Source organism: Macaca mulatta, chromosome 9 (genome assembly GCF_049350105.2).
Source record: "Macaca mulatta isolate MMU2019108-1 chromosome 9, T2T-MMU8v2.0, whole genome shotgun sequence".
NCBI classification, from domain to species: domain Eukaryota; kingdom Metazoa; phylum Chordata; class Mammalia; order Primates; family Cercopithecidae; genus Macaca; species Macaca mulatta.
Window position 1 is genome coordinate 12,989,397 of NC_133414.1, and position 26,502 is coordinate 13,015,898.

Below are 26,502 nucleotides of genomic sequence, written 5' to 3' on the forward strand. Positions count from 1 at the left end.
AAACGTGTCTGCACAAAGACTTGTACACAAATGGTCACAGCAGCATGAAAACAATCTACCTGTCTACCAACTGATGAATGAACAATCTGACACAGCCACACAATGGAATAGCATTCAGCAATAGAGATGAAAGCAATTACTGTAGACGCCACGACAGAAACATTACTGAGTGAAAGAAACCAGACACAGAAGACCACGTCTGATTCCATGTACAGGAAATGTTCAGAAACGGCAAACCTGAAAGACAGAAACTTGCTGTGTGGAAATGGAAATGGGGCTTAATTGCAAACAAGGAAAAGACTTTCTTTTGAGTTGTTCTAACATTGGTTGTGATAGTTGCACAACTCTATAAACTTACTAAAAAATCATCTAAGTATAAACCTAAAATGGGTAAATTTTGTGGCAGGTAAATTATATCTCCTTAAAACTGTTAGGGGAGAGAGGGAGGCACAGTCCTCGCCCTTTTACGTATCCACTGTGTCGCTTGGGGCAAGTTAAACTTTGTGCCTTAGTTTTCATCTGTAAACTGGCAATTATAGTAGACATACTTCATCGTTACTGTGAGGATTAAATCGGTTAATACCAGTAAAATGTCTAGCAGACTGCAAACACACAGCAAGCATTCAGTGTTAGCTGTTGTCTCATTAGGATCATTCGGATTACACTCACCCAGTTAGGTCTTGCTAGTTTCCCTTGGTAATTAGTTCTCAATCACCTTTTCTTCTTACCTTTTCCCCTGGCCTTAAGCTCTGTACCACCTTTTAGATGAAAGGTTTGTCCCATCTCCCTCACTGCCCCCAAGGTTGTTCCCTCACATTTCACTTCCACAGCATGGAGAGACCACACCAGGCCAAAACCAACTACACGATCAAGTTCAATTGCACACAAAACTGCCTCCACCATCCTGTCTCTGTGGACCCCCCTCACCCCTCTCCACCCCCGTACCTACCCCACATACACATCCCAGTGGCAGATCTCCTCACATATCCCATGCAGCTGCTCTTGCTCCCCTCTGCAGAATGCCCTGCTCTCTCTCCCTCTTGTCCTTCTACATGCCTGTCCTGTCACGCTCAGCTGAGGCAAATCCTTCATGAGACTTCCCTGAACCGAACCTCTTGGGCTGGGATCACTATTTGGCCTTTATATATGTCTATAATATGCCTATAATAGCCTGTGCATATCTCCAACACTGACAGATTACAAAACACATTGTCAGATTAGAACACACATCTCACATCTGGAAGCATGAACCTAGCACAATGCAGGTGCTCGACAGAATATTGGCTGGCCAAATGAAGGACCAGACAGGCAGCACTTTCTCAGTTCCTCATATACTGAAAATGCTCCCAGACTTCCAAACAGCTTAGGACTTTGTTTAGGAACACGGAAATCTTAGGGAGGCTCTCCCTCTGTTGAGGACCATTGTAAGCAGCACCTGAGTGGAAGGACAGGGCCTGCCATGTTCCGTTTGATGCCATAACTGTCAGCAGTTCATGAGCATTTGCAGAGATGGCTGGTAATGTTAATTTTGCTGGTGGAATTTTTCCTAACTTGCCCAACATTCGAGTTTCTAACCTCTGAAACTCTTGGTCTGTTAAGAATCTTTTAGGTATCTCATAGTGGGAATATAAGACAATCAACTTTAGGAGGATTTAAAAGCTTAATGACTGAACTTTAAATTATGGGGGAAAATACAATAATCTGATGTCTGGATTCCATCCAAGATATTCTGATTTAAGTGGTCTGGGATGTAACCTATGCAGACAAATTTTTTTAAAGTTCACTCAATAATTCTAAAGAATTATAGTTATTCTGAAGACCCAGCAAGGGTCAAGATCTGCTCTTTATATTAGTTCCTGTCATTTTCTCATGCATAAATGGTAGCAGTTATGCTTAGATTTATGGATAACTGAAAGTCCTTCTGAAAATAAAATGCATAAATGTCAATCAGATTGCTTTTTCCTATTCTCATGACTTTGGGTCATCTTAAAAGTAATGTTAGGGCTGGGCACAGTGGCTCACACCTGTAATCCCAGCACTTTGGGAGGCCAAGGCAGGTGGATCACTTGAGGTCAGGAGTTTGAGACCAGCCTAGTCAACACGGTGAAACCCTGTCTCTACTAAAAATACAAAAAAAAAAAAAAAAAAAAAAAAGCCAGGTGTGATGGTGGACACCTTTAATCCCAGCTACCTGGGAGGCTGAGACAGGAGAATCGCTTGAACTTGGGAGGCAGAGGTTGCAGCGAGCTGAGATGTAGCCACTGTACTCCAGTGTGGGCGACAGAGCAAAATTCCATTTCAAAAAAAAGTTTCACTTCTTAAAATCCACTTGGCCAATAAGCATTAATACCCACGTTAGATACAGACATTTAAAATCCATTGAAGAACAATTTAAAATAAAAGACAAAAAATAAAAGAAATCCTAAAAACATAATCTTAAAACTCACAATCAAGTGCATACTAAGATAAAGGACTGATTCCAAAACATAATCAAGAATAATCTTCAACCCAGAAGATGAAGCTGTAGGTCCTCTGTGAAGAGATCCCTGCTGGTAGACATGGCATGCTTTTCTTGCATCATGACAGTGAAGACAAAGGGGTTTTGCTGACCAGGTGTCTGTTCTTGTGCTTGCATCCTAAGGGCACCCGAGGCAGAGACTTGAAGTGACTGCAACTATGAAAGTCTACTTGAAAAGTACCACGGAGTATGGTGACATTTAGTACTGGAATCTTCTTACAATGGAAAAACAAAGTTGAAACAATCGCGTCCTATAAACATCTCTTTTGCTTCTCCAGAGATGTCCTCTTGGTTGAATCTCTTTTCACTTTTTTGAGATGGAGTCTTGCTCTGTTGCCAGGCTGGAGTGCAGTGGCATGATGTCGGCTCACCACAACCTCTGACTCCCTGGTTCAAGCGATTCTCCCGCCTCAGCCTCCCGAGTAGCTGGGATTACAGGCACGTGCCACTACACCCAACTCATTTGTGTATTTTTAGTAGAGACGGGGTTTCACCATGTTGGCCAGGATGGTCTCGATTTCCTGACCTCAGGTGATCCACCCGCCTCGGCCTCCCAGAGTGCTGGGATTACAGGCGTGAACCACTGTGCCTGGCCTCTTTTCATTCTTTCAGCGAAACAGTCTATTATTGATAATGATACCTGAATTTATACACATCTCCCAGCTTTAAAAAGATGTTCATTTTAAAAAAATCCTATTAATAAACAAACATATGAAAACGTGAAAGTTTTAAAACTTTTGAGATCTTAGGTCTAGCTTAACTTCTCAGACTAAATATTGTATAAAATAGAAACTATGCCAAAGCACTTTCTAAGGCAAAATTGCCATGAATGAAAGACTTAATGGCAAAATACACAATGTACATGCAGTTACAGGGTAAAATCAGTCTTTGCACTATGAAAATCTGTACTAAATGGGTTTTTCATAAATATACTTTACCAATCTCTTTATCTTTTATCATTATTTCATTATCTCTTATTAAAAAATAAATTTGAAAAAGTAAAACTGTATGGTGGCAAGATAATTTCAAATTACATTTTCCTACTTAGAAAACAGAGATGAGGAAGTCTAGAAATGCTACCTTATTGCTATTAACAATGTCATACTAAATAAAATAAGGAAAGGTTATGTAGTTTTAAATACAGTCTTACTGGAAATTAGTAAAGCATTAAACATAGAACTGTGACACATACAAGGTAACACATGTGAATACTAGGCAACAGCTACTCAATTAGAAGAGAATTAGCCTTCAAAGCATCAGGGGGTGCACCATTTTTGCCGTATGAAAAAAATGCACATAAAAGACACAAAACGAAATATACTTATTACTTTTAGCATGTTAAAAAACAATCACATCAAAAAAAGTATACAGATAAAAAATGTCATAAATGACATAAGAAAATAGTGCTTGTGTGTATATATATATTTTTTGCATATATATATATATAAATCTACAGTATTTACCACTGTTGATATATATATTTTTGAGCAGCTCAGATACTGCTATTATAAACTAAATTGTACAGCTTGGTTTATTACAAGTCACAGAATCATGGTTTTAAAATGGGAATATCCTCAGCTACATATTTATATACATTTATTTCTCAGCTTCCACCTAATCTGAATCAAGAGCCCAGTTATTTCATCAGAGTTTTGTTTGTGTTTCAATGTAGTGTTTAGCTTTAATACACTGCATTTGTTTTGCTATTTAATAACATCATTACCGAGTTGATTAAAATTACATTAGACTCATTATATACATAAAAAATATTGTCACATTCACTAGCTAAACAAATGTTACTTTCATTTTAAAAGACATACTTTTGTACCTTGAAAGCTTAAAGCCCCACCTTGCAACAGGAAGAAACATCAGTGTCCGGTTTTCTACTATTCAAATATAAGCAATGTTGAAAACAAGTTCCCCAATTAAACACGAAGTCGTACCCTCTTGGAGTACCGATATCTTTGTCAGTGTTTTGGTAATTGTAGTGTAACAGAATATTTTTTAAAGACATCACTAATTTCTTTTTAAGCCAGGAACCTGAATTTGTTTCAATGAAAAAAAAAATTTTTTCAAAAGCATGAAATCACACTATATTTTTTAAAAATATCAAAATCCTAGACTCCTATGAAAAACTAGGATCATTTTTATAATTTTAACATGGACAATGTAATGGCCTGATGAGGTGCAGCAATATCCGTCAACTATATTCCCTAAAGAGGTCAGAAATGGATTGTGTAAATGGCCACCCTGGGACTTTCATGGGGAGAAGCTACATGAGTCGGGGCAGAAGTGAGAAGTAACCACACTGCTAATCCAGTTAGTTTGGCTGCCCCACATGAGTACTGTGAGCACTGAGGGATCAGTCAGCTGCAACTTCTCCTGCTCTGAGATTCCCAAGAGTCAGACCAGAACAAAGGGCATAAACGCACTAAGACTGATCTCTTAGTAAATGGATATGATAAGCACTGCTGCACCTTTGGCCGTAAACTTATTTTAACTGCCCCGATTTTTAAGCACCATTAAGTGGTTAGCCTTTCTCTCCAATGTCTTTAATTTTCAGATTGAAAGAAAATGGCAACAGCTGAAGGAGAATGATGAGCATTCTGTGAGATTGCAATTAATAAAGTCAGGACAAACTCTTCAGTCAGTTTAGGACCCAGGTTAAAAATATGAGAGGGAAAAAGAAAAACTGGACCAAAAGACAAGGAAAACAAGAATTACGTATTATTCCATGGATCTGGATTAAAAGTAGTTTTTTTAAAAATGTTTCTTTAGCTCCGTGTTCAAACGTGTATGAATAGATGCCTGTATCTATTAAAAGACACATACACTACATATAGCGTTAAAAATATCTATTCTACAGTTTTTTCAGTACTTTGTAACATTAGTCAAAATAGAATGAGCCAACAGAGTAAAAATGTTCAGGTTTTGGAGAAAAACATAAACGGAACTGAGTAATAAATTACCATTGTGCGTGCATCCCTAAATGCTATTGCTATGTTTCCGGGTTAAATTCTAACAGGTCAGTGATGATGCAATTTAAATGCTCATCTTAAGCAGCATCTACGTGGGGCTGAAGACATTTCCCTGTATTCTTACTACTCACAGACAGGAGGGATGTGCGAGCTGTTTACAATAGTATAAATACTGCTTTGGCAATTATGAACATAGCAATGTTGGTTTCATGGGGTTTCTCTCGTCTTTAGCAAGTACACATCAAATCTCACAGCAACACTGACTCTTGCATGGAAAGCCCGTCCCGATTCCTGTAGTGGTAGGCTGGAGGCGGGGGCCCTGAATATGGATACCCAGATGGACTGGCATCTTCTGCGGCAGGTGAAGTTTTATACCGCACGGGACTATCTACCGAAACCGCAGGGAGGCCATGATCCTGAAAGGGTGCGTGCTGAAAGGCTGAACATTTTGGTAAATTGTCACGGCTAGCATCTCGGGTCCATGATTGTCCCTGAGTCTCAGGTCTGTATGTATAAGTAACTTCTGACCATGTTCTGTTATCTGGCAAATAATCCACTGGCGGAATGATCAATTTTCCATTCTTTGGTGACCCTGAATTGCCCGAATATCCCCCAGCACCAACGTCAACAGGGAGGACTTCTATTCGACTAGATGGCAGTACAAGGGGACTTGGGCGGCTGTAAGATTTCTCCGGAGAAGCACTGATGGAAAGAGTAGAACCATGAGGTCTCCTGGAAGGATTCAGTTGAGTCCCAGGGCTAAACTGTGAAGAAGCAAAGCTGCTGTTGGCAGTAGGGAAGTGTTTGGGTGAGTTTCCGTGGTAAATGGGGGGATTGCTGTAGGAGGGGGGATGAGCTAGCCCTCGGGCTTCCCCATCTAGCTGGGACGGATATCGTGCATGACTTGGAGTCTGTACTTTAAAAGTAAACTTGCTGGATACTTTTGACGGACTAGAACTTGGCTCAGCGTGCTTTCTCGGGCTGGGAGGGTAAAGGGCATGCCGTGGGCTCTGGGAGTAAGCCCTTTCCAGTGCCTCCTCCACGGAAGCACCGCTGTCCAGCTCCGGGCCCGGCACGTTGTCGTACTGCGATGCAGTGGAGCCCCGCTTCCCGTCCTCAGCATCCAGGGCCTTCATCTTTGGCCGCGCGTTTGCCACCCGCACCTCGGCAGGGCCTGGGGCGGTGACTGCGAGCGTGGGATGCGCTGCTCGACCTTTGCTTTCCATGGTGTATTTGGCAGTTCTCTCCGTAGCTGAGACGTCTGATGGTTTATTCCATTTGGGCACAAATTCCTTCCTGATATTTGAAGTGGCGTTGCTATTTTGGTTGGCAGCTGCGTGATTATATTGCCTGGAACTGTCCTGTGGACCCGATGGGAGTTTTCTTTGAAAATCTACCTCATCTTTAAGCTTTTTGTTCTCCTCCTCCACCGATTTCCGTCTTGGCGGCTGTGCTCTCTCGGGCGTCCCGGTCCTGCTCTGGGGGTGCAGCGAGTGCTCGTGCCTCCTGTGTGGCGCCGCGCTCTCCCTCCTGCCACTGACCTGCGGGCTCGGCCGGCCCACGCTCCTCTGTCCGTTGCTCAGGTGATGGACACCCCCAGACTGAAGTTCAGGCGGAAGCTGTCCCAAGGGCTTCTTTGGATATTCATCCTCTTTACCTAAAAAGAAAGAGAAAGGCTAAGTAAGATAATACACGAGGATACACGAGGAAACAGTACCCAATAGAAGCAATCCATTAGTAATAATGTCATGCTTTTCATCTGTGCGCAGATACACGCTGACATACCACACACTTTCTACCACACACACACACTGTTTATACCACAGAAGGCTGGTAGCTGATGAGAGGTGTTTAATTTTAGAGACTGATACAAAAACATACCAACACTCACAATCATATTAGGCCAAATGTATTGTGGGTGGGAATATTTTGTAATTTTATGCATAAGTTTCATACAATTGTATAACACGATTCTTACATTTTGTTGACAAGTTGTTAATGCTTTTTCAAGCCTGCAAAGCTGATACTCTCATTTCTATTCCTAACAGGAAGGTGAGTAGTTCAGTGTCTCAATACTATATTACTTTCACTTTAACCTTCCTCAGCTATGATGGTTTTGAAATCTCAGTTCAACTTCTATCAATGCCAAGCAGGTCTGCAAAATTTAAAACTCAACTGATGGCTAACTGTGGTCTCAAAGTTGTCCTCGAATAGATTATTATTATTAAATACTCCCACAGTACAATTTCCTGATCAAAAGAAAAAGTACTCTCTATCTGAAAACTAACATTCTAAAAGAATCCTACTTTAAATGCAAAAAAGAAAAGGAATTTTTAAAAAAAGTCGTATTGGATACTATCAGTTTTGTATTTTAAATAATTAGCAGAAAATTCACGAGGAATTAAAGGAAGGTGTAATAGATTGGCCATTTAACAAACAGTGTTTAAAAATTATCTTTTATAATATGTGTATCTAATCAACATCATCTTGAAGAAACAACAGACTTCACTTAAAATTCCATGTTTTTCACCTGTTTTTACAAAATAATGTACTGTCATTTAAAAATGCATTTTTGCTCTTTTCAAATATCCAGCCATCCACCCATCTAGAAATATTTACTGAGTAAGCCTGTTGGAGTGTCAGGCACTGTGCTGAGTGGTAGGAATAAGACGTGGTCTTTTTTTTCATGTAGCTTACAGTCTTGATGATGATAATTTTGTCACTTATGCACATTATAATTTTCTTTAGGATATTTCCAAAAAATATTCAGTGATCTTTTTGGCGTGAGAGGAGGGAACAGAGAATTATGAAGAAACAATATCCTTTAAATAATTAAGCTATCAGGATCAGAATAATTGAGCTAAAACAACTTTTGTGCTCTTCTGATTCAGTAGTTTTTAAATAAAAAGCAGACTCCTTTTTTTTAAGCCAAATTTCATATGAAACCCCCATATAGAAAAGAAAATATACACAAAGCTGCTGTAGTTAAAGTCGGGGTTGGGTAGGACCAGGGCTCCTCCCAATGAAACCTCTTTTCCTCCCTTTTCCTCTTCCCTCTCCTGGGCAGCTCTGAAGGGCCCGAGAGTTCCAGAGACATCGAGTCCTCCCTGTGTTTTCTACAGGGAAAACAGAGTCTAGGAGAAGCCAAGTGATCTCACAGTGGCAGGAACCCAGTGAAAACCCAGTGTTTTCATTCTCAGTTCACTCTTCTCTTCCCCTGTGCCGTTTTCATGAAGTGCCAGAGAAATTTTTGATGGTTTCAATGGTTTGACAATGTTTATGCAAGCTCCTTATTTTATACATATGAAAGAATAAAAGTGTTAGAATTGGCAATTACAGTTTGTTTCAACTCATTCATCCATTCAGCAAATACATAAAGCAACTACTATGCAGCAGACACTGTTCTGGTTGTCCGCAATACAGGGATGGAATGAGAAAAGTGATGTCCCTGTCCTTCTGGAGCCTATATTCTAGTTATACAAAGTGCCCTGAAGAAAAGTAAACTAGGAAAAAGGAATTAAAATGATTGGGAGCTGGACAGGGCAGAGCAGGAGAGTGCCAGCAAGGAGGCGGCCCTCTGAGCATGGGCCTTGAGTTGGGGACAGGCAGGCACACATGGGGCCTTGAAGAATGCGGCGAGGAATTTGGATTTTATTCCAAGTTAACTATAAAATACTAGAGGCTTTTCAGCAGAAGAATTACACGATCTCATGTTTATCTTAGATCACTTTAATGGTGGCTGGGATTTCGATTGTGGCAATACTGAATGATGATGACACACTACTGATACTCACTAGGCACTCACTGTGTGCTGGCCTCTGCTCAGAAAGCTGTACCTGTAAGGCCTGTGATAGGCAGAGAGTGCAGGGCTTTACAATTTTCCCATATTTTAATGGAAAATGGAGGCAGAAACTAACTTGCTCAAAGGCTCACCACTAGCAAGTCACAGGTCCAGAATTCAAACCCTGAGCTGATTCCAGCACCTTTGCTCCTCCTCCTACACTATACCACCATGGAGGCAGTGAGAAGTTGCTTCCTGGGTAATTGTTCAGGCAGTGTCTGCACACCTGCTCAATGGGTTAGATGTGAACTGTGAAAGAGCAAGCAGCGCACAGCATAACTCCTGGCCTGAGACAGCCACAGGCAGATCCTATTCTGGAACAGCTGGCAGAACCCACGTTGTTCTTAAACCTTTTGGTAAGAAATATATTTTATAATATGTGGACCAATTATTTTCATTGACAACCCAAACTTTAAAATGCTTGTAATTCAGAAAAGTTTTCTTTGCTTTATGAATGTATATGTGAAATAAACTTGAAATGCCAGGAATGGAGAAAGCAGACTTTAAATACTAGCAAGTCAAGAATACTCCAAGTAGTTATTCAGCACATCAGGTTAAAAAGCAGCAATAAAAATTAAATTAAAATCTATCCAGAATCCTCCAACAGTTTTTTCCTATCAGCTCTACAAATAGTCATCCATTTACTCCCAAATATATGAATGCCTTCTTCCCTGCAGGCAAATAATCCCAACAAACACAAATTATCAATAAGATATCAAGACATATATAATAGAAAAACTGAATTTATAAACTGTCCTCTAGTCCCCACTGTCTGACAATTTCCTACGGGCAGAACACAGTAATCTGATTGGCTAATTCAGTGGCTGGCTGATATTCCATCAGATAATATCAGCCAATCATCAAAACATCCTTCTCAGGTTAGTAAGAAGAAATCTGATGACAAACATGACCATTAAAAAAAAGGAAAAGGGTGACGCCCAGAGTGGTGAATGCACGCCTGAAGATGCGCTGTCACGGGGGCAAAATGATTCACTGCAGAGACTGTCACACTGAGCCCTGGAAGCTTCTCCACCACTCACTGGCTTTTGGCAGCCTGCAGAGAGCCACCAACTTTTTAGCTCACATGAAATAATTTAAAATGTCTTTTAAGATTCTCCATAGCAGTATTTAAAAAACAAACAAAACCAAAAAAGGAATAGATTCCTGGCTGGTCTGCTGCTGCTGCTGCGCCTGCATGCGCTCTCCCCTACATCGCGCTGGCAGTGGAAGCACCCAAGCTGCTCTCAGCGCTGCCTGCAGGTGCCCAGATTCTGATTTCCATGTTTCAGTCTGCATGAATTCTCAATTAGTGAAAACTCAATTCACCTGACATGACGCATTTCGAAGGGCAGCTACGCGTAGCTCTATAACCCCAATCTCAAAACTAGATTGTTTTAAATAAATTTTAGGGACTGCCTTTTTCTGTTAGCAAAAACTCACCTACTTCATTATTTGTGATCATTTGCTTTCATGGTCCTAGCACATTTCAATGTCAATAATGTAATGAAACAAATTACAGCGATTATAATAAAACGCTTTTTATACAACCCCATCAAAAAAAAAAAAAAACAACTGGGCAAAGCAAATGTGGAAGGTAGACACAGGCAGTAACAACCCTATAGGAGAATTTAGAGTTCCAATACTTTGCAGATTTCTGTATGTAGTTTTCCATGTCTTGTGGTAACCAATTTATTCCTGAGAATGGTTAACGTGGGTTTGACTTCCAAAGTTTTTTCCCTAGACACTCAGCTATTGCTATTTATTGATGATAATAAAGTACAATAGTACCCCTTTTAAGTGTGGTAACCCAGAATTGAAGCCATATTCTAGGTTTGAACTAAGATGGCTGATTACTTCCCTTATCCTGAACACTGTAGTGGAAAGTGTATAGCTGTCTGGCAGTCACACTGTACTGCCCTTCCTTTAGAAACAATGTTTCCAAATGTTGTTAAGTTGTATGTCTCCAAGGCACAGTGGAAACAGCAGGGTCAACAGGAACAAGTGACCTGAATTTGAATCTGCCACAATAAGCTGTGTGAACTTGGGAGTCTCAGAATTCTCATCTATAAATTAAAACGGCAATATCTATTTTATAGATTTGCTATAAGAGTTACTATATAAAGAAAATTCTAGCATATTTCCTGACATATAGAAGATGCTTAGGAACTGGTAGCTACTATTATTCTATACAGTCATGCATCACTTAATGACAGGCATATGTTCTGAGAAATAAGTTGTCAGGCAATTTCATCATCATGTGAACATTAGAGTGTAGCGGGGGAACCCATCCCCAGTATTTCGATGTAGGTTCTTTCTATTTTCCATAAGTGTCAGCTGGCTGAGAAATAAAGAGAAAGAGTACAAAGAGAGGAATTTTACAGCTGGGTCACTGGGGGTGACATCACATATCGGTAGGACGTGATGCCCACCTGAGTCTCAAAACCAGCAGGTTTTTATTAAGGATTTCAAAAGAGGAGGGGATGTACAAACAGGGAGTAGGTCACAAAGATCACATGCTTCAAAGGGCAAAAAGCAGAACAAAGATCACATGCTTCTGAGGAAACAGGACAAAGGGCAAAAGGCAGAACTTCTGATAAGGGTCTATGTTCAGCGATGCACATATTGTCTTGATAAACATCTTAACAGAAAACAGGGTTCGAGAGCAGAGAACTGGTCTGACCAAAAATTTACCAGGATGGAGTTTCCCAATCCTAGTAAGCCTGAGGGTACTGCAGGAGACCAGGGCGTATCTCAGTCCTTATCTCAACCATATAGGACAGACATTCCCAGAGCGGCCATTTATAGACCTCCCCCCAGGAATGAATTCCTTTCTGAGAGTATTAATACTAACATTCCTTGCTAGGAAAAGAATTTAGCGGTATCTTCCCTACTTGCACATCTGTTTATAGGCTCTTTGCAAGAAGAAAAATATGGTTCTTTTTGCCCACCCCACAGGCAGTCAGACCTTATGGTTGTCTTCCCTTGTTCCCTAAAAATCGCTGTTATTCTGTTCTTTTTCAAGGTGCACTGATTTCATATTGTTCAAACACACGTGTTTTACAATCAATTTGTACAGTTAACACAATTATCACAGTGGTCCTGAGGTGACACACATCCTCAGCTTACAAAGATAACAGGATTAAGACACTGAAGTAAGACAGGCCTAAGAAATTATAAAAGTATTATTTGGGAACTGATAAATGTCCATGAAATCTTCACAATTTATGTTCCTCTACCGTGGCTCCAGTCGGTCCCTCCGTTCAAGGTCCCTGACTTCCTGCAACAAGAGTGCATTTATACAAACCTAGATGGCACAGCCTACTGCACACCGAGGCTCTATGATACAGCCTAGTACTCCTCCTCAGCTACAAACACATAGAGCATGTTACTGTACTCGATACTGCAGGGTCACTGGAACACAATGGTAGGTATTTATGTATCTAAAGATAGAAACAGGACAGTGAAAATATGGTATTTTCGTCTCATAGGGCCAGCATCCTGTATGTAGTCCACTGTTGACTGAAAGTTCATTATGCACCTCCTGAGGGTAGCTGTTTTTAGACAGGTTCAAAGTGCTTTATATTGATTCCTATCTCAGTTTATCTTATTTAGACTCATCATTTCAATCTGGGATCTCCCTGGAATTTTACATTAATTAGACCTCCCCATGTGATGCCATCCACAAATCTGAACACCATGCTACCAATGCTTTCATCCAAGTGACTGGTAACAAGTACTGAACACTCAGAGTAAGAACAAAAATGGAGCACCCTAACTTCTCTAAAAGGTAAAGAACTCTCAAAGGAAATGGAGAATGCCCTACATAGAAAATTAAATAAAGAATATGAACAGGAAACTCAAAGAAGAAAAGAGCAGGTAAATATATCACAAGTAATCAGAAAAATGCAAATTAAAATACTTCTAAATTGGTATATCTCACTACTGTGGGCTTGGAGAAACAAATTCTCCAATTTGACATATTGAATATTTTTGATCTAGGAATTCCACCTCTGAGAATTTATCCTAAGATAATTAAGGGATATGCAAAATGTTTGCTATAAGGATGTTCAAAACTGCATTCTTTTAGAAAACTTACATCCTCAACATAGAGGATTTGTGAAATTCAGTAACAATTATGAAACAAAAATATGGTGAAATAAGGTATAGAATATAAACCTGTAGCAGCCTACTGCCATATTAATGTATTTTTAACATTAACTAGTTAAAAAGAAAGTTATAAACAATATGTGTAGTATAATCTCATGTACTATGAATGACATACAGACATAAATCAATATATATGTCTACAAAAATTACTAAAAAAATAAACACTAGTAGGGGTTAATACAGTTTTTAAATGCTCATAGACTGAATTATTATTTTTTCCTTAAGTACTACATATTTTTTCTGCTGAGTATTAATGTGAGTAACAGAGAAGTATAAAGTTTAAAAGCACAGAATACTGTTCTACAGGTAGGATGACATTAATCTGCAGTTTCGCTGTATGACCTGTAAGAAATATTTTTAGCTTATCCAAAAAAGTATTTTAAGACTTTGCCAAACACTTTACTTTTACCTATATATACTAGGTTGAGGTATTCTTCCAATTCATTAAATGAGCAATCTTACCAAAAACAAAGTCAGATTAATCAAGTATGGCATTGCTTGATGGAGTCAGATTAGTGATCACCTTCTTTGCTTTCTGAGTGCTCAAAACTCCATTTTTAATTAATCCATTTATTGATTCTTGCCTCAGACAGACATCATGTTTACTTGTCTGTGATTTACATTATTCAACTTTTATCCTCTGTAAAAAGTGGAACTACATGTTTCTTTCTTATCGCTGTCCTTCCAACACTTGCTTGGCTCCACAGCTTTTCCCAGATGACTGTCAATCACAGTTCGCTCAGTCGAATGGTATGTTCCAGGGTCTCTTAGTCACAGCTTGGCCACACTTGGCTTCAAGTTCCTCCTATCAATATTTATTCAAATGTTCTCATTCTAAAACCTCTTTTTTACTGAAAACATGGAAGTGAAACATTACTGGACTAGTGCCTACATCCCTCGCTCAGAGGAGTGGTCCTATCTTTCCCCTAGTTCTCATTTAAATACAGGAAGTCCCTTGGCTGGTGTTACAAGGACAGGGTAGGGAAGAGAGGTCAAGGACAGCAGCAAGACAGTTTCATAAAATACCAGTGTGGTGCAGGAGACAACAAACTGTAGAGTGGGAGTGGAAGGGAGGAGATGTGGCAAAAAAGCTGAACACCTTTGAGGAAAATGTTGCCATGGCATGGTCTACTCCTATGTTGTGATATTCACAGATTTTCATTCTGGAATCCTTTAGACACATAGGAGGCACATATCAGTAAAGACTGAGCTGGACACATAGTAAAATGTAGAATTACCAATATAAGGCATGTGTTTCCTAGGAGAAATAAGAAACCAACTGAGAAGCAATGGAAAGACTGAGGTGGTAACTTCAGGCACAACAAAATGCAAAGGTATGTGCCTTACATACATAGGAGATTTTATTGTTTAATATAAGGAGTAAGAAAAATATTTACCTTATAATTAATTCTACTTTATATTCCAGTCAACACAGAAATGTCCCTGTCTAAGGAAGAGTGCCTAATAGTCTATATATCATACATCTATGCATCATACTAGAATTAAAGGAAAAGTTTAACACGTTCCATTTACTGAATGGGCAAGAGGCCAAAATGCACACTGGGAAAAAAAATATGTGACTGTTCTGAAACGTCCAAAAAGTAGCATCTTAAAGTTCTTTCATGGTAGTCCCTAACATATTTTCCCTTCCCCAGTAGACTATAATCTTACTTCTTTTGTATTCCTTCCCATAGTATCTAAAATCATAATACAATCACAAGGAAGGTGTTGACAAATGTTCGTTCATTCAAATATTCATGAGTTAGAGTAATGACACACTGTCCATATACACAGGCAGAAACCTGAGGGTTATAAATATCCAAGATCCACATGGCTAAGAAACTAGATGTAGCAGGGTTTGGGGGGAAAAAAATCCAGTACAGACAAAATAACACTGCCTCTAATCAATTCCTAAATGATAACTTCTCTTTAGGAACTACTGTTTAAGAGTAATATGGCAAATACCTCAACTGTATAAAAACATTGAGAAGTTATGGCCTCTTTGCTCTGCCGAGATTTTCAATAAGGATGCAAAGGCAGTAGACAGGGATATAAGAAAGCCTTTCAAATACAGGTGCTGAAAACCCCATTCCTCCACATTTTAAAGACAATAAAGCAAGTGAGGCTGGAGGCCCCGCACAGTGGGTGAAGGGTATTCCCAGGTGCCCAGACCAGACTACGGGGCTGGAGTTTGCTTCACTTTAAACAGTGCCAGCTCACTCCTGCTTTCTAAAGTGATCCATGGCCAGGGAGCAGGCTCAATAACAAGTGTAGACCGTGCACGCTCATGATACCTGCACCAATGTCCATCTCCCATGAACATTTGCTAATGCTAACGCTGCAATTATGCCATCTACGCATTTCTCCCACAGCTGCCTAACCTCTGAATAGTGTAATAGTCTCAGAAATTCCACAATGAGCAGTGTATATACAGCTTACATTTCCAGGGAGGCCCTCAGGCCCCTGAGGCAGCACTGCGGAGGCGGTAACACTGTGCCTCTCATGAGAAGGAGAAGCGAGAAGGGGCACAGACAGCAAAGGAGAGGTGGGGAAGAAGGAAGAGGTGGCGGGGAGGTCACAGAAAGCGAGTAATGGAAAGGACCAGAGAAGCAGCCAGGAGCGCAGAGGGTGTGAGGATGGAGAAGGTGGAGGATGGAGGCAGCCACAGGGAACTTCATGGCAGGCCCACGGGGACTCGCTGGCTTTTCACAACCTCTGTAGGGACAGAGGCGTCAGCTCCACCAGCAATACGGAACCCAAGGACGCCATGCCAGGATCTGACCTCTACCATGATGAAGAGGAAAATCTCCTTGACTTCATTAAAGAGGTGGTTCCTTTCTAGCGATTAATTATTCAACCGCCACTGAACTGAAAACACATCATGTAGACCCTGTAAGAAGGACGAATGCCATCACCAGTAACATTTTTATATGCCAATTAGTATTCTCTACTCTTCTTCACAGAAGTACGTCCAAATAAAGCATCCTACATTTTGGTGTGATCTATTTTCAGAGCTATCTCAGCCTGCTTGAACTACCACCCCTAGCCCCACCACACAAACACTGCTTTACTTGTCGTTGTTTGGTTTAAATATCTCCTTTCACCCCTAAGCAACTAACTGTAACTAAAAGATTCAAGCATAATTGATGTCAAAACAGAAAGCTATATATAGGCAATAAACATTCATATTTATTATCCGTGCTTGCATTCTGGGCTTCTTTACAATAGATAGAATCATGTTTTTGCTCACTCCACTATAGCCTCGTGCCTAAAATTTTATTTTCCCTTTCTTCTCCCTAAAAACACAGGAATTGGAGGCCAGGCGCGGTGGCTCAAGCCTGTAATCCCAGCACTTTGGGAGGCCAAGGCGGGTGGATTACAAGGTCAGGAGATCGAGACCATCCTGGCTAACAGGGTGAAACCCCGTCTCTACTAAAAATACAAAAAATCAGCCGGCGTGGTGGCAGGCACCTGTAGTCCCAGCTACTCGGGAGGCTGAGGCAGGAGAATGGCGTGAACCCGGGAGGCGGAGCTTGCAGTGAGCTGAGATCCGGCCACTGCACTCCAGCCTGGGCGACAGAGTGAGACTCCGTCTCAAAAAAACAAACACACACACACACACACACACACACAGGAATTGGAATAAAGACTTACTGCCCTACTCCTTAAAGGGTAAGGAGGCACCACAACTCCTAACAGATACAGTAGGGGATACTTTTGTGAAAATACCGCGTTATTGATATTTCTCACTGGTGTTTGCCTAAGTGGTATTTTTATGGCAGTGCTAACAATTAGAATAATCTGCTCCAACAAAAAGGAATGTAACTTGACACATTTTAGAAAAAGGCAAAAATGTTTATTATTTTCTTAAGTAACTTTTTTTTTTTTTTTTTTAAAGAAGCCAACAAAAGAATATTCTAACAGTCCCTAAAAAGTAAGGGAGAGTCCCTCTCAGGCCCTTCAGGCTTGTCCCTGCTTGATTATTACGCCGGTCTCTGTCACCCCCCAGTGGACACCACACTCAACTACAAGCCTCACCCATCAACAGCCTCCGAGGCGTTAGCAGGTTTTCGCACTCAGTAAGAGGCGCATCATTGCAGCGAAGCGCTTTAAGTGCTCGCTTTGTGACCAGCGGTCTACTTCTACGCTTTCAACAGCAGAATACACATACTCTGACTGTTCTAACAGTTTTCGGGAAGAATCGGTGGGGGGGGTCACTCTCAGGAAAATAATTCTATTATTCTAGGAAAGTTATCCCCTTCCAGATCAAACAGTAAGTCCAATTGTATTTTTAAATATTCTGGACTTCAAATATATTACCTGAAAAATCAAATGACATTATTTCTGTTTAATGTAATATTATCCAAAATATACAATTCAAACACTTGTAGCTTTCAATAACGTGATGAAAAGAAACAGAATTTGCTTTCTAAATTATGGCTGTAATTTTTTTTAAGTTCAAAAAATTTTTATAGTTAGGTTCCTAGGCTTGACTTTTTTTTCCCAGCAGATTAAACCTGAAAGGTAAAGGAAAAAGAGCCTATTATGTAAACACACATCTCTTACTATAAACCTGTTTAATGCCACACAAATGCAAGAGGTTTCTGTTAAGTAACTTTAAAAACCTACGCTTTGTTTCCTAGAGTTTCAACTTTTACACACATGTAAAAACGTTTAAGTGTAATATCATTTTACATTATATGAATAAATAAAAGTGAAAACCCACTCCAATCCTCAAAAAGTGGGGCAATTTCTAAACTGGCATCCAATAAAACTGCTTCGCTTCTAGGTGCATGCAGTCAAGCTAGAGAATGGTTTCCTACGCCCAAAAAACTGCCTCATGCTAACCTTTTGTAGACAGTTTATTATCTAAAAAATACATTAGGATTTCATTTATTCAATAGAAGTACCTAATACAGCCACAGCCGCAGCTACAGCCACACAGTGTTATTAGGTGCTGGTGAGGCAGGAGCCGGTCACTGTCCCAGGGAACTTTCTGTCTAACAGAGACACATCTGACAGAGGCACTGAAAGTGTGAGGACGAAAGCATGTGTAGTGGATAGGCCAGAAAGCATGTGTAGTAGACGGGCCAGGCACAAAACAGGAGAAGGTGATCAACTTCTGTGGATTTGGGGAGGCTGGGGACCCGCTGAGAAGGCTTCAGGCGATGCTTAAACCAAGTCATGACACTCAGCAGAATGGATGAGGACAGAGGCATTTGAGGAATGGTCAGGGGCATTCTTGGAGGAGGAGCGTATTCCAATGCAAAGTGCAAAGTATTCCAATGCAAAGTATTGCAAATTATGCAAAGTATTACAAAAAATGCGAAGTATTCCAATGCAAAGTGAAAGCGCAGGCTTGTTAGAGCGGTGAGCCGCCAGGCGCGGGCCAGGTGGGTGTAGTGCACAGCTCTGGAGTCAGCTGACAGAACTCTCATTCCCAACTGTCTGACCTCGGGCAGGTACTTAACCTTGAAGCCCAAGTTTCCTCAACAGTAAGCTACTAATAATAATACTGATGGCAAACTCCCCATGAAAACTATTCAAAATTAAAATAAATGCCACTTAATTACAAATTATTGACCTACTAAAGTAGGAACAAATGAACAGAGGATTTCATCAGGTTCAAAGATCTCTAAAAGTAAAAAGTCAAGATCTTCTGGGTGGAAAGGTGCAGACCATGAGGAGAAGGAAGAATGAGGTGGTGGGGGAACAAGGTCTAAGGAATCCGGACTATGTGACAAAGCCATCTCGTGGGCACCACCCTCGAGATAATGAAGGTGGTGCCGCCGGATGGAACTCACTCGCAGTTCCAGCTCATGATTCAGCTGACTGAGAAAGCACACCCCAAATTTATCTGGGAAAAAAGTCTTAATTCCTGAAAATCTAGAAATAAATGCCAAAGCTTAACAGAATCAAACGTGATTAATACTGTAGTTTTTTGCATTAAGGAATCTGTTTGCATTTAGAATTTTCTGTGTTTCACATATTTCTATTTCAGAGAATCTGGCCAAGTTGGCCTTCTTATGCCAATTTTAAAATATGCAAATAAGTCACTGATTTGAACTTTTGATTATTTAAACTTATAAACAGTATATTGAAACAAGAGACTTAAGGTTCAGCATATTCTTAAGGTTGAATTTATTAGATTTGCACGTTTTTTAGAACTAGGAAACATTTTATTTTTAAATTGAAATTTGATACATTTAAAAGAAACTCGATATATTACATTTATAAAGGGAATTAAAAACGTTTGTAGGGGTTTATAAGTGGAACCAAACATTAACTAAAGTTCCATTAGACGAGAATGTTAAAATTTGCCAGATTTAAAAATACTATACTAACTTCTGTAAACTGAATTAATATAAGGAAGAAAAGCGTTTCTTAATTTGTAACTTTAATAAATACTAACTTTTAAAACCTAAATAATCATGTGCATAGAAAATTTGTCCTTGAGTTAAGGATTTTTAAAAAAAACTTGCATCAACAAATGCCTCCTGCAAAGGGCTGCTGGAAAAAAATAAGTTAATATGTGAATACAAAGCATTTAGCAAAAAGTCTATCATAGAAGACTCAAAGTTTGCTGTTATCATTACTATTAGGTGACCCAAAAGTGGCCGGGGAGGCGGGATGTGAAGTGTAGAAGCCGCAGACAGGAGAGAAAGTGTGTCACACTAAGGAGTGTGGATGTTCTCCCGTAAGCACTGAAGTACCCCAAAGGCTCTGGCCATTTACCAAGACTAAAATGGCTCTGTTAACTATTCTGAGAAAAATCTTCTTTGATTCTTCTATCTAGGTCATAAACTATAAATCTGGCTAAACTGGCAGACATAATGGATTAAAACAGGCTTTCTAACCAGAATGACTTCTGTTAATCGACGAAAGTGCTGCCAAATGGCTTCATCTGAATAGAAGACAGCATGGGGGAAAACCAGTAAACAGAAAAACAGTAAGCATTTATTCTGCCTTTTCAGTAGTAACTACATTTTAAGGTAACCAAAGAGTTACATTTAAGGTAACTCTCTTGATAAGGGAGGAAAAGCTCTTTGTTACAGAAGAAAGTCTGCCACAAAAAAAAAAAAAAAAAAAAGTAAAAGAGGCTGGGCGTGATGGCTCACGCCTGTAGTCCCAGCACTTGGGGATCACCTGAGGTCAGGAGTTTGAGACCAGCCTGACCAACACGGAGAAACCCCATCTCTACTTAAAAAAAAATACAAAATTAGCTAGACCTGGTGGCACATGTCTGTAATCCCAGCTATTTGGGAGGCTGAGGCAGAAGAATTGCTTGAACCTGGGAGGCAGAGGGTGCAGTGAGCCGAGATCGCGCCACCGCACTCCAGCCTGGGCAACGAGAGCAAAACTCTGTCACAAAAAAAAAAAAAAAGTGAAAGAAATCACTGAATTTGAAAATCACTATTTTGCAACTTCTGAAGAAATTTGATATAGGTAAGGATTATCAATGGAAGCTAAAAAGCATGAGGGAGAGTGTTAAAGGGAAACTGGACATCTCCATACAGTGTCAAGACATCATCCACAGATTACCTGCTAACTGAAAAGATTTTTTTTTTAGTTAAAAAAACTTTTATTTTAAATCAAAAAGATATGATTATCATCACCAAACTCAGCATCTCCAATATTAAGAAAACACTGTGGGACTCCTGTCTAATCTAAATCTTATTAAACTGCTACATCTAGCTTCTAGTTTGCTGAAACTACACAGAACACCAGGAAAGAAAAACCAGACAACTCCTGAGTGTGGGACATTCCACAGAAGAGCGGGACTACGCTCTTCAGCAGGGCAGTGTCATTCACAGGAAAACAAAAGTGGGGGGGTGAAGAGGGAGGAAGAGGAAAGGAGGAGTACTGCTCCCTGACAAGTGACTTAAGCCCGTAAGACAAATACAAAATGTAGCCCTGACTAAGTGCTGGTGAGAAAAACAGCTTAAAAGGCAGCCTAAGGGACAACTGGAAATATTCCCACATGGAGCTGGCATGAGATCATGCTGAGGAGTCACACTGTAGTCACACTGTTACACTTGTTAGTGGAGCAATGGCATTGTGGTTGGCTGGGGGAAGGTCCTTGTTTCTCGGCTACAGAGACAAGTATTTGAGGTGAAGTATCCCGATGTCCTTATTTTCACTTTAAAATTGTTCAATAAGCTGGGCAATGCGTACCTGGAAGGAGGTCATTATACATTTCCTTACTTTTGAATATGTTCAAAAAGCTTCACAATAAAAAAGTTTTAAAAAATGTTTCAACAGCAACTACAAAACACACAGAGATAAAATAAAGGTACAAAAATGCTAACAGTTAAATCTATGAGGTGGCATGTGGGTAATCATTGGTAATTTTTTTATCATATTTCTCTGTATTTTTGATAGCTTTCCTAAGTAAAGTTAAAAGAAAAGACGCCAAACCCACACACAAAAACCCCCACGAAACTCCTTCTCACACAAATCTAGTTAATAAAAACCAAAAATTTAAATGGTAGACACTGTAGACTATAACAATGATAAAAAAACTACATGTCAAAAAAAAACATAGACATGAATACAGCAAAAGTCATGCCTTTCAACACTTTCACAAACCACCCCCATACTATGAAATAAATAAGCATTTGACTTTTATTATTATTATTATTTTTTCAAGATGGAATCTTGCTCTGTCACCCAGGCTGGAGTACAGTGGTGCAATCTTGACTCACTGCAACCTCCGCCTCCTGGGTTCAAGCAATCCTTCTGCCTCAGCCTCCCGAGTAGCTGGGATTACAGGCACCTGCCACCACGCCCCACTAATTTTTGTATTTTTAGTAGAGACAGGGTTTCATCATGTTGGCCAGGCTGGTCTCGAGCTCCTGACCTCAAGTGATCTGCCCGCCTCGGACTCCCGAAGTGCTGGTATTACAGGTGTGAGCCACTGCACCCAGCCAAGCATTCGACTTTATGGAAAAAAGAAGAAATAAACTAAGAAAATCAGAATTAACTAATTCGAGAGCTGATTCTTGATACAAGCCAATTAATAAAGACTAAATTCTGGATAATTTTATCAAAGAGCGGGAGAAGGTACAAAGAAAGTGAGAAATGAAAATGTAGGACTGTTACAGATACATGATAAAAGAACCATAAGATACTTTGCAAAACCTTACATAAATATATTAAGAAACCAGAAATGAACAGCTTTCTAGGAAAACATAAATCACCAAATGACCCACATTGACCTTAGAAGATAAAACAAATCAAAACATTAACCCCCAAAACAATTATATTAGATGGAAATAGTTTCACAAATATATTTTCGAGTTGTTAAGGAATAATTTTAATACTATGTTAAAATTCTAGAACACAGAGAAAGAAGGAAAGCTTCCAAATTATGAGGACAGTATAACCTGACAACACACAGACATTTTGGTTAACTGCAATGAAATCTCAGGAATAACCACTTTAAGTGTTAAGTAAAATATCAGAGAGTATAAATCAGCAGTACTATAAAGGAAAAACTTGTAACAACCAAGTGAAGTTTATCCAAGAATTGCAATGAATGGTTCACCACTAGGAAGTATATTAACAAAATTATTCTTGTAAAAAGGTTTTAAAGGAAAAAAATGATTAACTCATTTGTGTTCAAAAGGCATTCAAAAAAACTGAACATGCACTTTGATTTTTCAAGAAAACTTAAAAACAATAATAGCTGAATACTTTCTAGCTATTTTCTAAAAAAGAGGATGCATGAATACTGAAAAGGAAGAGGAAGAACGATTATTTGTTGAAGATAAGATTGTGTATCTGAAATCTTAGAAAATCTAAGATAATTGATCAAATATATTGGCTACAAAAATAATATTAAAAGGATACCGAGAGTTTTCCAAACCAGTTAGAAAGAAATGGCAGAAAAGCTTCAACTTGCAATAGCAATAAAAGATACAACTATCCCCCGTAGGACTTGGCACCCCTGCCTTCACTCTGTTTGGGTCTCTTCTGCAGAGCCCCTGCTTAGGCTCCAACGCCAGTGGCAGCGGTAACGTCCACACCTGATGCTGTGGGGAAATGGCAGGTCTGCAGCACACCTGGGGTTGTCCAGTGACCACCTGCTGACAGCCACATTTTATATGGTACATGAGTGGGGGGCGGAATGTGAGACCAGAAATGTCTCACAGTCACATGAAGAAAACAAACCTCGACTGTAAAATAAAAGCTTTTACTTAGAAAAACTCAATTTTTAAAATACCAGTTTTCTCTCAAAAATCCTTAATTTCAGTGCAATCTCAATATTAATAAAATAATATATCTGAATAACACTAAAATAGTAGTGGATTCTCTTTTATAACTTGACAAAATAATACAAAGTAATGAGGGGACGTTTGCCCTAACAGATATTCAAAGGGTAACTGGAGGCCGGATACTCCTGTAATCCTAGCACTTTGGGAGGTTGAGGTGGGCATATTGCTTGAGTCCAGGAGTCTGAGACCAGCCTGGGCAACACGGCAAAACCTTGTCTCTACAAAAACTACAAAAATTACCCAGGAGTGGTGGCATGCGCCTGTAGTCCCAGCTACCTGGGGAGACTCAGGTGGGAGGATCACTTGAGCCGGTGAAGTCAAGGCTGCAGTGAGCCATGACTGTGCCATTACACTCCAGCCTGGGCAACAGAGTGAGACCCTGTCTCATATTTTAAAAGTGTAACTGGAAAAGCAGAGAGCAGTGGAACAGAATAGAGTGCCAAAATGTCATTTAATAAATGCCACTAATCCACATGACTAATGGTTTGGAAAATAAGCAGAGCTGAGTTCTTATTCCATAACAAAAAGTAAATTCTAGATGAGCTAAAGATTTAATCATACTCAATTATATCTCAATGAAGTTGTACCCATAAGCATTAAAAAAACATAAATGTTAGAAGAGAAATATGGGTACTTAAGAAAAAACACTTCATCCAGCATGTGGAAAATTCTTTACAAAAAACACAAAAGCAAGAAGCCATAGGGAAAGCTGTATGGAAGATGTCTGCAACACATAAGAAACTGGCCAGTCTCCTTAACAAGAGCCTGTATGAACAGACCAATAGAAAAATGGGCAACAGATGAACCGGGAAGTTCACAGCAAAAGAAAGAAGGATGCCCCAAAGATATCTAAGAAAGATACTCAAAGAACTACCAATCGAACAACAATGGAAGACTCTATCCAATCAGCAAACATTTTAAAACGTAACAGCGCCATGTTTTCATGTGGGCCTAGGAAAACAGGCGTCATCGCACATGACTCAGGGGAGGTCACACTGCCAGTTATATAAGGAGTCAAAAGGAAGTGGCATGTTCATGTAGAGTTTTTATTTATTTATTTATTTTGAGTCAGAGTCTGGCTCTGTCGCCCAGGCTGGAGTGCAGTGGCGCAATCTCGCTTACTACAAGCTCCGCCTCCCGGGTTCACGCCATTCTCCTGCCTCAGCCTCCCGAGTAGCTGGGGCTACAGGCGCCGCCACCACACCCAGCTAATTTGTTATATTTTTAGTAAAGACGGTTTCACCATGATAGCCAGGATGGTCTCGATCTCCTGACCTCGTGATCCGCCCTCCTCGGCCTTCCAAAATGTTGGGATTACAGGCGTGAGCCATTGTGCCCGGCCTTATGTAGGTTTTTAAAAGGATAGATGTGCCACGGAAATTTCTTGGTATGATGTTCATTTAATTATCTTAGTGTTCCATATACAGTTCACAACAATTTAAAGAGAATGACAGGCAGGCGATGAAAGGCAGATGGTCGTGCTACAAAATGTAGAGATGCCTTATCCATTCTACCTTCACTGCCAGTAGGATTAGAGCATGATTCTGCTATTATTTATTCCTCCTCTTTTCTCCCCTGCCCCATTCTCTGTCCCCATTCTATCATTTCCTGGTAAAACGATCTTACAGACTACTACTACTAGGTTTCCCTATCTGCACAATGTAGATGAGCACTTTTATGAGTTATTTTTAGAGATTAAATGAGACAGCACCTGTGGTATGTGGCACACAGTAAACATCCAATAAATATTAGCTGCTAATTAGATGCTAAGTCACCACCATCGCAATCCATGACACAGGTTTTGAATTATCTCATGTTTAAATAGTTCTATATTTTTTCTTCTGCATTTGACTTTTACTAAAATTTGCCTTGAACTCTTTTTAGGAGGCAAGATATTTAAAAATAAATGATAGAATAAAATAAATAAATAAAAATAAATGATAGTAGAAAACGGACGTCATTACACTGAATAGGAGAGGGCTGACCTCACTTAACAAAGGCAACGGCTCCACACTAGGCCCACACCCCATTACTGCTGTGAGGGATGCTTCCTAGGAACCTGGATGACCTTGAGCAAACCTTGGAGCAGCGCTGATTAGACCCTTCTCAATTAAGTAAATAAAAGCAAGCATCTTGGTTTTTATCAAAAGTACTTTCATGGTTTTATCCATGAAAGTACTGCTTGTCCTTCTGTACAGACATAGCCAACCTGACACACTGATTGGGAAACACCAAATTCACCTCTACCTGAGGGCATACGTAACTGACTTTCTTTACTTTTCATCTCTCGCCCATGACCTTCCACCTCCCTAGCCTCTTACTATACCCATCCACTGCAACAAAGATAAGAAAGAAGAAAAGCAAAAGTACCTTTTTCTCAAGACATACATGGTCAAGTACTATCTGGTCGAAACTTTGAAAGTTATTCCTACTGTGATTGTCTGACATTTTCATTTTCTTCCCTCCCTTCCTGCACTCCCCTTCCTCCCTTCCTCTGTCCCTCTCCCATTTACCCTGCAGCTAGCTCTAGTAATGCCCCATTTACCCTCTGTTATCATTCTCATACATTCTAGCTCTCCAGTGCACACCCTGAGAGCTTGCTCTCATCTTTCTCTTCAGTTCTTAAATCCCCAGCAAAGTAGTACCTAGCAGAAAACCTATTAGTAGGTGCTGAAAAATGTCTTACAGTAAGTGAATAAAATATATTATCTATACTGCAAC

At 39.9% G+C, this 26,502-nt stretch overlaps 1 protein-coding gene across 4 annotated transcripts in view; it reads right to left on the reverse strand.

The window, feature by feature from the left end:
• Window positions 1-3,836: 3,836 nt before the first annotated feature.
• Window positions 3,837-26,502, reverse strand: part of USP6NL (USP6 N-terminal like) — a 155,208-nt gene continuing 132,542 nt past the window's right edge. For 3 of the 4 annotated variants that reach the window (XM_077944908.1, XM_015146448.3, XM_077944907.1), the window contains one exon: window positions 3,837-7,153. In XM_077944908.1, the coding sequence (XP_077801034.1) occupies window positions 5,745-7,153 (1,409 nt within the window). In that variant the 3' untranslated portion in view covers window positions 3,837-5,744. 4 annotated transcript variants of the gene reach the window in all.